At 34.7% G+C, this 14,208-nt stretch overlaps 1 protein-coding gene across 1 annotated transcript; it reads right to left on the reverse strand.

Annotated features, from left to right (window-relative positions):
* Positions 1-2,760: 2,760 nt before the first annotated feature.
* On the reverse strand, positions 2,761-8,957 carry LOC131031285 (uncharacterized). The gene is made up of 2 exons (XM_057962365.2): positions 8,121-8,957; positions 2,761-3,627 (listed from the first exon to the last, which is right to left on the reverse strand). The coding sequence occupies exons 1-2, from the start codon at positions 8,819-8,821 to the stop codon at positions 3,567-3,569; spliced, it is 762 nt and encodes a 253-aa protein (XP_057818348.2). The 5' UTR covers positions 8,822-8,957; the 3' UTR covers positions 2,761-3,566.
* Positions 8,958-14,208: the final 5,251 nt, after the last annotated feature.

Raw genomic sequence — 14,208 nt, forward strand, 5'->3', positions numbered from 1 at the left:
CCCTCTCAACCTTTTGACCTCTTCGTCCAAGGTTACTTTTGACGATATGTCAGACTCCCTCCGAATGTTGATTCTTCCTCTACGAAGAAATGCAAGCAATCTTCCTTCCTTGAATGCAATCTCTAATTCGTCCTGGAAGCATTTCAGAGAGAGATAATGATAGTTAGGGAAATGTCAATACATGATTCACTAATGATGTAGCATGACTTATGAAAAATTCATGAACATTATTCAAACATAAAGAGTACTTATCTTTTATAATTTTGCTCAGCAATGGAATTTCCATTCACTTGGATTGATCACATCGAAGCACCTAGTGATGATTTGATGGCCGCGTGGCCTTTGGCCCTCGCCATCACTCATCATTTTTTCCACAATATCTGCTTCGTGCATAGCTTAAGCATCATCTAAAGAGCTGCCATTAATACCATCCACAACAAAGTGATGGACCAACCACATAAATGCGACAAAAATCCACCTGTACCAGGGTGTGCCAGAATGCTAAGCTGTAGTGCCCATCCTAGGACAACCGTCAAATGATCTTCAAGAGCGACATAAGTAAGAACTCGAATAACTGGACCTTTAGTTGCAATATCATCTGATTCGCAACCCCATCCAATTATGCCTATGCAGGCTTCAGAGAAACGAATGCTTCCAGTGACTCTCGAAGCTTCTAGGATGATGTGAGAGTTGTTGCAAAGCGTTATTGCATGGAGGCCTTCTCCATCATTCCTGATCGTTAGGTGCCTCCATTCGCTTTCATCCCCATACGCACACATTTCACATTTGTGTATGGCTTAATGTGATCATCACAAAACTCGCCACTATGTTGTTGCTTGCTCTCAACCTTCCATTACACTAAGCAGTCGATAGCACGTGTACCGACTCGCGTCGCTTCGTTGAATCCTCAAAATGCTTGCTGCCACCTTGTCGATGTCTCTAGCCACGAGCGTCATAAAGCATTACTCGCCACATAGCATATGCGATGCTCACGTCTGAGTTGAGAGGCTCGGTAATCAACTTTTGCCTGCACTTAGATTTCTCAGTCTACAAATTATTTTGATTGAACTCCCTCAAAAGCACAGGATCTACCTTCAAGCGGTTAGGCTCTATAGAAGGAACCCGCTCTGATACCATGTTGATTTTATGGTAGTGCTCGTTAACCACAGGCAAACATCAGACCTGTTGCCTTCCCAACAATAGACGATAAGCTCTTATTGTCACCCCAAAGCACACTACATGGCCTTCATGTTATTGAATACATATATATTGATGCAATCATGATCTTGCATATATATGAATCAATACCTCCTAATAGACCTCAAGTCGGCCATATACTTTTGGCGCCAAGGATAGGATCAAAACTACATATTACAAGTTACATACGAGTCTCCCTTAGTTGCAAGTTACATTTAACTTAATCATAAGTTACACACAAGTGGTTCACCCAAATAGGGCCTGCCCCAAATTAGACTCATACAACTGAGATATCCAAATGCCAAGGCCAACAGGCCACTTGGCATTTTGTGCACTAGGTCGGCCCTAGAAGGAATCCGACCTAGCTACACAACAACAGTATTTTATATTGCCAGTCGTACATCTCTAAAAGGGGAAGAGGGGACAACTTCTGACACAAACTTGTTTGTCTGATGTAATACCCCTACATAAATTCTCATTCGAATTAATAAATGTTAAATTGTATTATATATGTGCCCATCATATAATTAGTCATTACCGTTAAAAATATGTTAAAAATATGAAAGTAATCACTGCCGTCAAAATTAAATAACTAAACATTATTATTAGAATACAAGGGCACCGTTCCAACAGCAAATCGAATCATTATGGAAAGGCACTTAGAAAATGATTAGTTCGGGTTAGAAAGAAACATTACAATTGCAGTGAAAGGGTGTGACACCCTTTGAAGTGAAAGCCACATCTAAAGTATTTTTCTCTCCTCAAAAGGTACATAAAGGTATAAAGTAGAGAAGACCGGATAGGAAAATGAGGCATGGAGGAAATTAAGAAAAAGGAGGGATATAAAAAATATATGAAACAAATAATACCAACAAAATCAGATCGGAACTGATATTAAGTTACAGGCAGTAACATTCTTGTTCTGGGTAGTATGCATGGTATGCACTTAATATGTATGCTCAGCATATGAAGCCTGCTGATGTTCTTATATAGGATTTAATAGTATTATAAATATTGAGGATATATATAATAATTATAATATTTTTCTGGAAACTACTCTGCAGTAATATATATTATAATAACAATTGAGAGTAAATAAAAATATATAATATATATTTATAATGTCTTGACCAGATAAATAACAATACTAGATAGTAAATCAGAAAGAGCTTATAAACAATAAGAAGAATTTGTTTGTATATAATTCTTGTTACTACTGTCAATATTTAAGAAGTTGAGAATTGAGATGTTTCCATAGAGGGGCAGTCTAAATCCAGACAATAGGGTGACTCCCAAGAGAGGGTGGGGATCAGCGTCCCGAGAACCTTGAGGGACAGGGTCCCAAGATAGGGTAAGGGCTTGGATCTGTAAACTTTGGGGGAACCTATTGTATTTGGTATCTAAGCACTTGGGTAACATTCACATCCTCTTCTTCCTTAAAACTGAAGTAGTAACAAAGTTTGACACTGACATTAAGAATTATGGGTGTATGATAGATGAGCAAGTTACTTATTAAAAATTAGTTGATTGAACTATGGAATATCACTGATTTGATTCATGTCAAGATAGAATTGTCTCCTTATCAATTTAGTTTAAGTCACAAGTACATTGAAATAGGTTAGAACAGGCCTAAACCTGGTAGGGGACATTACAATGCATCATGAATCTGTGCATGGATTTTAGTCCAGAAGGCCTTTCCAAATGCATAAAAAGATTCCCATCTCTGTCCACTGATCTGATAATACAGGAATTCAACCATAATTTCCCTCCTACATTGAAGGAGTGATCAGATCCTTAAAACACACATAAATTTTACAGACCCAAATGATATTGCAGGCTAGTTCGCACCATCACTCCTTAGTACCTTACAAAAGACCAAAACCTTTCGACTCTCTAACCACTAGGATATTAAAAAATTATTACCAAAGAGCACTTTGAGCAAGAAAGATCTTATCTCACTAGGGTTTAAATGAGAAATGGACATAAAGGATGACAAATGTTGATAGTGGTCCTTCAGAATGCAGCAAAGGATTCTCGCACCTGCAAATTGGAAGCTTATACAGGAATCAACAACAGGTTTAATCCCTTCCATTCAAGTGGTGACCAACATAACAGACATGGTCCTAAAAGACTAAAAAAAACTCTAAGAAACCAATAGATCCAAAGCAGCACAGTGGGGTCCATATAATTCCATGTTCTTATGGGTGCCCATTTAGTGGGGAGACTCATACAACAATCTAGGCGATGATTATAGAACTTTGTGGGGATGTTTAGCATGATCATGTCGAAAAGTTGACACTGATGCAGCATTCACTTGGAACAAAGATTCTCATGCACATTGAAGATGCAAAAATCGTTGCTGGAATCTATCATATCAACAAACAAGGCCCGAGTGAAGTTGAGAAATAGACACCAAACCATAAGACATACCTGGAAACCCATCATCAACAAACTTAATTATTGAGTTGCCAAATAAAAACCAAGTCATAACTAAAATGTCAAACATTTCTCAAGATATGCTAATGTCGTATCTTTTCCAACAAAGATATATTAATAAATCTTCATTCTGTCTGCAATCAATCATTCCACATTCCAAATCCTAATGAGATGGAAAAAAGTTGCCCAAAATGTCATATATGAATATTGGGTGCAACAAATCCAAAATTCTCCTTATAACAAGACATTGGTAAGTGATACATACTAAGAACTTAAAAGAAATGTCATAATAATATACAGCTCAGTGAATGAAGGATTGAAAACTGAAGATAAGTGAAAGAGAAAAAGAATAATTATAGGTAGATCACCAATTTAAAATTTTCACTAGCAAGGTAAAAGCTTTTTCAAATAGGCGGTGTTTGCCAAACTATGTGATGTTTTATCAAGATTCAATTGCACAATTTTTGAGCCAACTGTCACCAACCCATATTTGATATCTCATTAGTAGTGATTCACAAGAAGCCATCTCTCATGAGCATGAATGGTCCACTTAGCACTCATTGCATCTAGCTGATGCTCATAAGAGTGAAATATCAGGATCAGGCCTGCATAGCTTGCTACCCCATTGGCAAAACCTTCAGCAAATGTTGTGTCTTATTAACCATTCATTATAAAAGCTCCTTAGCACATTGATTTTCAAGTAGGTAGTGTTTACACTATAAGTGAAAATAGTGATGTTTTATCAAGATCCAATTGCATAGTTTTTGAGTCAATTGTCATTGACTGATATTTCATAAGAAATGGTTTACAAGAACCCACCTCTTGCACGAATTGTCCACTTAACACTCATTGCATTTAGGTGATACTCACAAGGGTGAAGAATATAGACTTCTAGAGACATCTGTCATCCTAGTACTACTCCAACTCAAGCACATTTAACCATAGAGTTTCCCCTAAGATCAAGCCCATTTGCAAAACTTTTAGCAAGTGTTGTGCCTTGTAAACTACTCATTATCGAGCTCAGCTCATTCATTTTGAGTAAGTGGTATTTTTGTAGTGTGTCAAATTATGGGATATTTTATTGGAATTCAGCTTATCATAAAACATTCATTATAGAGCTCCTTAGCCCATCCATTTCGAAGTAGGTGATGTTTTTGTAGTGTGTTGAATTATGTAGTGTTTTATCGAGATTTAACTATTGGCATAGCACTTGCTGAAGGATTTTCAAATGGGTTAGCAAGCTAAGCGGACTTTATCTTGGGAGAAACCCTAGATTAAGCATGCTTGAGTTAGAGTAGTTCTAGGATGTGACCTAGGAGGTCTCAATGCTTCACCCCTGTGAGCATCCCCTAGATGCAATGACTGCTAAGTGGACCATTCATGCTCATGAGAGATAAGTTCTTGTGAAACAGTACTCGTGAAATATGGGTTGATGATGATTGACTCAAAAACTACACAGTTGAATCCAGATTAAATGCCACAAAATAAAAGCAAAACAGCGTAAATAGCAAGTAGGAAATATCTAAATGATAAAAAAAACCTGATAAATATATTTTGGAAACCGCAGTAAATCAAAATATCATGTTGACTTAGTTGAGTAAACACGATGTACATACTGAAGATGATTCCAGTGGACTCTGTATATGTTGGGAAGAACTATTAATCAAGGTTTGACCTCAATCTATTCTTGTTCATTCATTTTGATAATTACATAGATGATCATAATTGGGGAAAAATATATACATTGTTGCAAAGACATCACCAAATCCCTTATAATGGCAATTATATTTATTCACAGAACAAGTATGTTACTGCAATAGTTTACACGTTGCAACAAATATCTACTGAGAAGACCAAGGTAAAAGACTTGCAGATAGTCCCATAATAGGGGAAGAGCAACCCCCATTTGAGGAACAGAATAGAAAATCATCCGGCTGCAAAGGAAAATCAATCATAGATCCCTGATGTCTGAGGCACAGCTTACCATCCAGACAGTCTGTAAAGTAAAAAGCTTATAGGAATCCAATGGCATCTAAGGACCAGGTGTGTTAGCCAGGGCTTGATACCCAATGGGACAAAGTAGTCATTGAGACCATAAACCAATACACAGGTTGGAACCTCAGACCCTTGCTTCGTCATTCAACAAGTGTTCAGTGCATCACTCCTGTGCATGAATCAGTTTGAGAGGAAAGTTGCAGTTGCCCCCTTGTAGATAGCACAATGTGGCAAGTTGTACTGATGTGATTTCAGAAGGAAAAAATGGTCCCTTAACATTAGCATTTTTAAAATTATTTTAAAGCAGTTTATTCACAATTATTCTATAATCTAAACACATATCAACACAATTGTGAGTATTGCTTTATTACTGACTCCATGTGCCCTGCTTTTAAAACTAAAGCTTATTGCTCTTGTTTATTAGTAATACAGAAATTGAACTCTTCACCAACACTTAGATTAAAGCTTTAAATTACTGTGCAAATTACTAGTCACATTTTGGGATTTAATGGAGTATGTTGTAAGATGATTCCATGTACTTGACATTATGGTATCAAAAAGCAGTAATGAGAGTATTTATGTTGAATTACAGTCTAAAAATGCACTAGCTTTAAATTACTGTGCAAATCGCTAGTCACATTTTGGGATTAAAAGGAGTATGCTGTAAGTCAAGGCCAGGTATGGTATCAAAAAGAAAAAATATCTACTAAGAGTATTTATGTTGAGTTGCAGCCTAAATTGTCTAGCTTTAAATCACTGTGCAAATTGCTGGTCACATTTTGGGATTTACGGGAGTATGTTGTAAGTTGAGCCCAGGTACTTGACTATAGGGCATCAAAAAGCAGTAATAAGAGTATTTATGTTGAATTACAGTCTAGAAATGCGCTAGTCACATTTTTGAATTTTAAAGGAGCATGTCTTAAGTTGATCTAGGTGCTTGACATCATGACAGAGTAGTAACTAGAGCATGTGTCAAAGTAGGTTCTAGAGAAGACACCAGATAGCATCTGAGAACCAATAACCACCATGTAGAACATGAATCTAGATCAACTGTTAGCATAGAAGTGAATGTGGAAGCAACTCCAACCTGTAAAGAAGTAGCGAGAGATTTGCATGAGCAGTGGAGCACATATAAAAGATTATTAGAGATCTCCCGAATCAGTTGCAGATGAAGACTGCAAAAGCATTCACAAAAGACAATCGGCCAGAGGTTGCAATGAGCTGCTGTCTCACATCCTAGAGCCAATATGAGGAATTAATTCATGCAGAAGCTTGTAATGTGAAAACAGTAGCAATCCTTCATGCATTCTTAAGGTGTAGAATTTGAATATCATATAAAGATTCACACTAAGAGTTCGAGGAGGGAACCTACCATATGCTTGATGCAGCATAGCAGATGGTGTGGCAAATTCTTGATTATTGACACCATAAAATTGTTTCAATTTGCAGCATTCTGATGACTATGAATGTTATGATACTGATGCTTCCTTTACAAGAAAAAGTAACATGGTAATAACTGAGTGGAAATTCTATGAGGATAAGCTAATTTGAAACTAACCTACCTAATATTTAAAAAAACAATATATCATCTGAGCCTTGAGTTTTATGTTGTTATGCTACATAATATTCTCTTCATAGTGAGCTTATCTTCAATATGTTAAAGGTATCTTTTTCTTGCCTTTCAATTATGAAACTTGCTACTTGCTAATTGCTAGTCAAGGACATGAATATGTCAAACTTGCCTCCTTCCTCCAACACTTTAACCTTGATTCTGAGAGCCTCTCTCCTTTAGAGTTTCGTAATGATAGTATAGCCCTCAACAAGAGACAAAAATGGAAGCATTTGAAACGAGATATTTAAGACTTACCTGATTTCCAGTGACCTAATCATCCCTCTCAAATATTTCTGCGAGTACTTTATGGTCACCGATCATCTTTTGAAATGTCAATTTGTAACTAGTAAAGTTGAAATAGAATCAGATAAACATTTCATTTATCGATGTGCTATTTCCTATAAAATTCGATATCAATTTCTTCAATAAACTTTTTCATCATAAGCGGTGGCTCCTGAGAGATAAATTTCTATTTATTTATGTTACCCCTAAGGCTTGGGTACCGGATAGGATGCCAAGGGAGAATGTTTCAGATGCAGCTAAGGGCTACCCCTAAAATGCCAAAGTTAGTGGCAGTACACGTAAGAAGACATTTGCCCCACAAAATAAAATCATAGATTTCTCCTAATATATTGAAAGAGTAATGAACTACTATGTAGCTGCTCATTATACATTGGATCGACAAATAACCTAAACAAACTTGCAAAAAAAATTATTAGACATGCACCGTAGTAGATGAATCGTTGATTTGCTCATTATCTATAGCAGAGAACAGGATTGAACACGGTTGTTTCCAGTTAGAGACATCAAAACCTAAATAATTGCATCAAAATATAGTCTGATTCTTAAAGAACAAGACCCACATGGAAGAGTCACAGACCTCCGCTCTACATTACCACTGGACTTATGTTCTCTGCTATCCTGAGACCTGTAATCTGATGTATCCACCATCCCGGCCCCTGGATCTTTTCCTTGAATACCATCACCTTCACATTTACTAGCCCTAAAACCCATCTCCACCAATTCTGCCTCTACAACAACAAAATAATCCCCACATCTGCAGGGATAAAAATACTCAACTGCCCCTCTTTCTCCATCCTCCTCTGTGCTCATTTCATCCAATTCTATCTCATTTGCAACAACTTCTGTACCATATCTTAGGGCTTGTAGCTCGTAGTCATAAGCTTCTCTGCATTTGACATCCTTAAGGACTTCCCATGCTTTCTGAACCCTCAGAAACCTGTCTAAAATCTCACTATCCTTATCCCCACTCTCTGAGCCCGCAGATAAGCTATGAAGTCCTTGACACTCACCGAGAAAAGAATCAGAATTATTTGAAACCACTTCAATGAATTCAAAATTCTCCTTGCCCATTCTAGTTGTTGAGATTTTGGGTTCCTCGGCTAAATCAGCATTAAGAGAGGCGGACTGAGATGGAATGAAATGCTTTTTGTCAGGGTGGAGAGAAATGAGAGCTTTCCTGTATTGTGATCTGATTTCAGAATACGTTGCATCTTCTCCTACACAGAGAGCTTCGTAATAGGTTTTGCTCTCCACTCTTCCGTGATCAAGAGCTTTCATGATTGCCCTGGAATGAATCAAAGCCCATCACAAGATGTAGAAAGCTCCAGTCTGGCACTTCCAATGGCTTAAGAAACGTTCAAATAATGAATGTATAAAGCTTTTGGTCTAAACTAGGGGAGAAGGAAGACCTGTAATAGTTATGCTTGTTAATCTCAACTTTAAATAAAAGTTTATTTGGTCTGTTAACTCTGTAAATCTAAGTTTTCAGTAAGTAAATATATATATATATATATATATATATATATATATATATATATAGTTTTTGCACTTTAAAATTATTTAAACTGAAATAAAAAAACCATGTCATTTATTCTATCATATTTGAAACATCTATTTCATCAAATTGCATATACTCAAAAAATGAATTAAACAATATAATATTATAAAATAAATAATTTTAACCTGATCAAAATATTTTAATAATATTATTTTGTTCAAACCCACCCATATCTCTCTTAAAACACTTACACTTAACCTTTAAATTGTTAGTTTTATTATAAGAAATGAGATCCAAATGTATTGTTGTAGGGATGGATTTTGACCATCATTTGACACACACTAGAAGATAATGAGATTTGTGGTTTGCTAGGTTAAATTAGTTGCAATGGTGTAGGAAACATGGAAGTCATCAATAATGGCACGTCATTTTTGGTTCTTCCGTAAAAGGTTGGCTAAGCACAAGGGTGAATGTTGTTTCATTGGGTTTGTCTCAATAGGGTTTAACTGGCACTTCAAGAGTGAATTTCTTTTCCAATTAGCTTTCTATCCAGTTCATCCTTATCAAGTAGCTTTTGTTAGCTTTTTGTTCCCCAAACAACTTTAGCAACAAGTAGTTCACAAAACCCTTGGAGTTTGATGAGATTTCAGTTTTTGAATATTCCTATCATGCTTAATTCCTTTTATAAGTGAAGGCCACCAACATTGACACCATCTCAAAAAATGTGAAGTTTGATAATAGAATGACAAAAAATGGTAAGCTAAGCTTTATAGCTTCAAGAATTGTAAAATGTGTCTTTTGACATTACAGTTGTGTAAGGATTTATAATTGAATGAAATGAAATATGTGTCTCTCGATATAAATTTCTAAACTAAGATTTTTCATTTTTTAGAATTCCAAGGATGTCACATTACTAACAAGTAAGGTCATTTGCAACCTTCCTAAGGTTGTGACCTTATTTGATATGTCTAGTGTGTTGATTTACATCAACTTGTAGATGAATTTGTTGACTTGTTAAACTAGAATAATGTTAGTGTTAAACTACAACAAATTGTCATTGTCTAATTACAATTGTTACGTTACAAGGAAAATGCTTATGTGAATAATCCATGAGTAACAAGATTCTAATAAAAATTGTATGTTTTTTCTATACACAATTTTTACCAAAAGCTTGTAACTCATTTTCATTGACTCATAAAATATGATGTTCATTATAGTACATGATTGTGTTGTAAGCAATTTTTTGTTCTATACTGACAAACCTAGATTATTTGTGTTTTTAGATTACAATTTGTATAGTTTTTGTTTCGAGAGCAATATTCTTCTTCAATTTTTTTCTTATTCCTACAATAATTGTTTATATACATTACTAGAATATATTGTTAGTGTCTTTATGTTTGTTTTAAACTATAATAAAGTGTTAGTGTTATTCTATTAATATTAAACTAGAATAAATTATTTGTATTAAATTAATTGTGGGCACAATTAGTGTATAACAAGACAATAAGATCATTGTAATAATAACACTTATTATTGGTATCAATTTTATATGTTCAATAAACTATAAATTTATATCTAACTTGGAAGTTGTTAAAGGTAATACTTTGATGTTGTTCAAAGTAGATGATTTAAAGTACTCAAATGTTTCATCCTACATGGATTATGTGTTGAATTTTTATATTCTTTATTGTTTGGTCTTTTTTTCATTTTAATTTTTTCTCTTTTAATTTCAAGATTCTATTCTTCCATCTTTTTCTTCTTTGAATTCATTAGATTTTTCTTGCTTCCGTCTAATCTTTTTTCTTTTATTTTTATTATTTAAGTTATATTTTTCTTTCTTTTTATAAGGATAAAAGTACAAACCTATGTCACAATTTTATTAAAGAATTGACCAATACAAATAAAAATTCTTGATTTCGATCACATAAAAGTGACCTTTATGTTTCAAATTCCAAAATGATATAAACTAATGAAATGTAGAACTCTTTATGAAGTTTATGCTTGTAAAATAAAATAAATAAATTGAATTGATGTATTTGTTATAAATTTAAGAGCAAAATTTGAATTGCTGAAATTAAAAAAAAAAATAGAGGTCCAATTAATGTCACAAAAGAAATATCAAACAATGTTATATTTTTTAAAATTTTTTCTCCAAATAGTTAACTTTTCAATATCTAGTGCATGGAGGAAAATAATTTTTGATGAATATTTTTCTCGTAATAACATTTTAAAATCAAACTTATAGAATTTGATAGTTTTCATTTAACGCCAACTTTTTTTTTTTAATCATTTTTAGAAAACAAATATACACTTTTCGAGAGGATTCTCCCCTCCAGTGAAACAATTTTTACACACACACACACACACACACACACACACACACACACACACACACATAAGGGACTCCAAACTCTACAAAAGGGTATTTTTTAGTTTTTAAAAATTTATTTTGACTGAAAAATCTTTTATTCAAGTAAAAAGTTTTAGAAAATTTTAAAAAATGATGAGGTGGCTACCAAGGCATCCACATAAATAGTTTTGATCAAAAGGGTTTTGGTTGAAACTATTATGATATTACAAGAAAAATTCACAACACTCCAAATTTCATCAAGAAAAAATCAATTTTCAATTTCAATCAAAACCCTTTCGTCTAAAACCCTGTAGGTCACATACACAACATATGGTTTCGGGTGAGGCCTTTTCAAACGAAAATGTTTCAATAGAAACTATGTAATTGATTGAAAGTGTGACATAGGTTTGTGCTTTTACTCATTTATTAAGGGTAAAATAGGTTTTGAAGAGACCTAAAACCCTATTTACAAGAAGTTGTCATAGAGATACTCACAACCAACTAGCAACCAACAAATAGAAAAAAAGTAGAAGCACACCAACAAGAAAAACAAACACAAACAAGCACCGCTATTGAAGGTTTTGAGGGCCTCAACAACCTCAACCTCCAATTGGTTAATATTATGATATATATTGTTTATATCCTACAAATCAAATTTTGCTTGCTCAATAGACTTCTTCAAGTTGCCTCGCATACAGGAACTTGAATCCTTATCAACAACCACCTAATTACCCTATCAAAACTCACCAAATCCACATAGGCATTGCTAGAATATTTAGAAGCCTGAAGCTTTCACCACTTATCAATAAGACACCTAATGCTTTCCTTTCCCCTGAATTACATTTTCCAATAGAACCATTTCCCACATAATCCAAACTATTGGAACCATATAGCCACATTAGCTCTTTTCCTTTTCTTACCCTTACCTTTCACTTTAGGAGGAGGAGTCGATTCTTTCTCTTGGGAGTCTGACTCATTATCTTCGACACCATATCATTCCCTACCTTAGTATCCTACTCATCATCATCCACGGTAGGGGAACCACCCTTTTGAGCCTTAACTTTGGAAGGAGAGGGAAGAGATTTCACCTGTTCAAGAATACGGAGAATTAAAACCTCATGCAGAATTGGGTTCCTAGAACTCTTCATATGCTCTTTAATCCCAAAGTCCAATGAAGCTAGCAGATAATAAGGGAAGGAAACATTTTACTTATGCCCAAAATGGTTTAACCATATAAAATGGAAGCCAAAGGTAGTAGTGAATCTCCCATCCAAGGAAAAGTAGCACATGATTACCCCAATGACAATTGCCCAAAGAGGTTTGAGGGATTTGATATCATACTCATCATTAGACCTCCTTACTAGTTTGTTGTCCTCCTTCCCTTTGAGGAAATTCTACACAACCACCTCAAAGGATTTTCTATCTCTGAAGATTTTCCTTCCCTCCATTGAAATCTATGTAATCTCCATAATAACCTCTTCAAAAATCTCCACATTCTTCCCATAAGTTGAAAGCATCCGATCCTTCCAACCTTTAATAAAATATTTAGAAGCTTTAGAATTAGAGCCATGAAGATGTTCTAAGTAAGGAGTAACACCACCCCTTTACAAGATTCTCCAAACCTTAACATTTCTCTCAACATCGTAACAAGTTAGAGGTTCAACCATGTTCCTTTTGCCACCCAGAGTCATGTCAAGTAAGAGGAAGAGCCCAAGAATCACCATTGGGAGCCTACCCCACAAGATCACAGACAAATTAAGCAACCAAAAAACTGCCTTCCAACTATTCCACTGAGAAAATCAGGAAAGAAAAATACCCACAATCTGTGTGGACTTCCCATAAAATCATTAATAAAATTGGCCCTCCACATGCCAATAAGAGCCTTGAGAAAAGTGAGGCAATTAAATTCCATTTCCTCTTTGATCATGAAGTATATCACATGCTTAAAAATAACATCAACATTAGGTGGGAGGCGGTCATTCCTCCACCATCTAAACTCATCTCTCCTAGTGACACCAATGTTGGAAAAGGAGTTAGCAAGGGTATTCCCTTCCCTAAAAATATGGGAGATAAAGGAAGCTTCAAAATAATTAATTATAAGAAGAGAATATTTATTTAGGACTCAATAGACCAACTAGGATTTTGGACCTTCTTCAGGCATTGAATAACATTGAGCGTTTCAACTTCAATCCATACTTTTTATACCCCCAAGAATGAGCAAGTTTAAGACCATGGTAAACAACAGTCGCTTCAACAAGGTGATTGGTTTGGATTCCCAAAGGGAGTGCAACCACTTACAAAAGTTTGCCAAATAATGATTTGAGATCATTTAACTAACCTAAGTTAACATTATAGTGATAACATTTGTTGATTTAGTATCCAACATCATTAATAATATAACACTAATAATTGTGCCTTTAAAATTGTTGGTGTTGACCATGAGTACTCATAATTCAATAAAATGTAATCATTAGATCTATAAATCTACAAATCATGTGACGCTGCATCAATGCACCAATAAAACATGACTTAGAACATAATTATGGTCTAAGTTTTTAGGGAGCTTTTTTAGATAACTCAATAAAAAACATGTTGGTGTGGCATCATATTTGATGATGTGACCTTGAAAACTTAGTTATAGCTAGAGGACTTGTCAACTAAGCTACTTAAAAAAATGAGACTGATTTGAAATTGTCACATAAAATTTTGAGAAATGCGAAATTAAGATGTTTAACTATGAATCCTCTCCTTACAACTGTAGACACCTAAAATTGTCATGTCTAATTAAATAAATATTTTTATTTAATTATTTAATCC

Source organism: Cryptomeria japonica, chromosome 8 (assembly GCF_030272615.1).
Source record: "Cryptomeria japonica chromosome 8, Sugi_1.0, whole genome shotgun sequence".
NCBI lineage: Eukaryota > Viridiplantae > Streptophyta > Pinopsida > Cupressales > Cupressaceae > Cryptomeria > Cryptomeria japonica.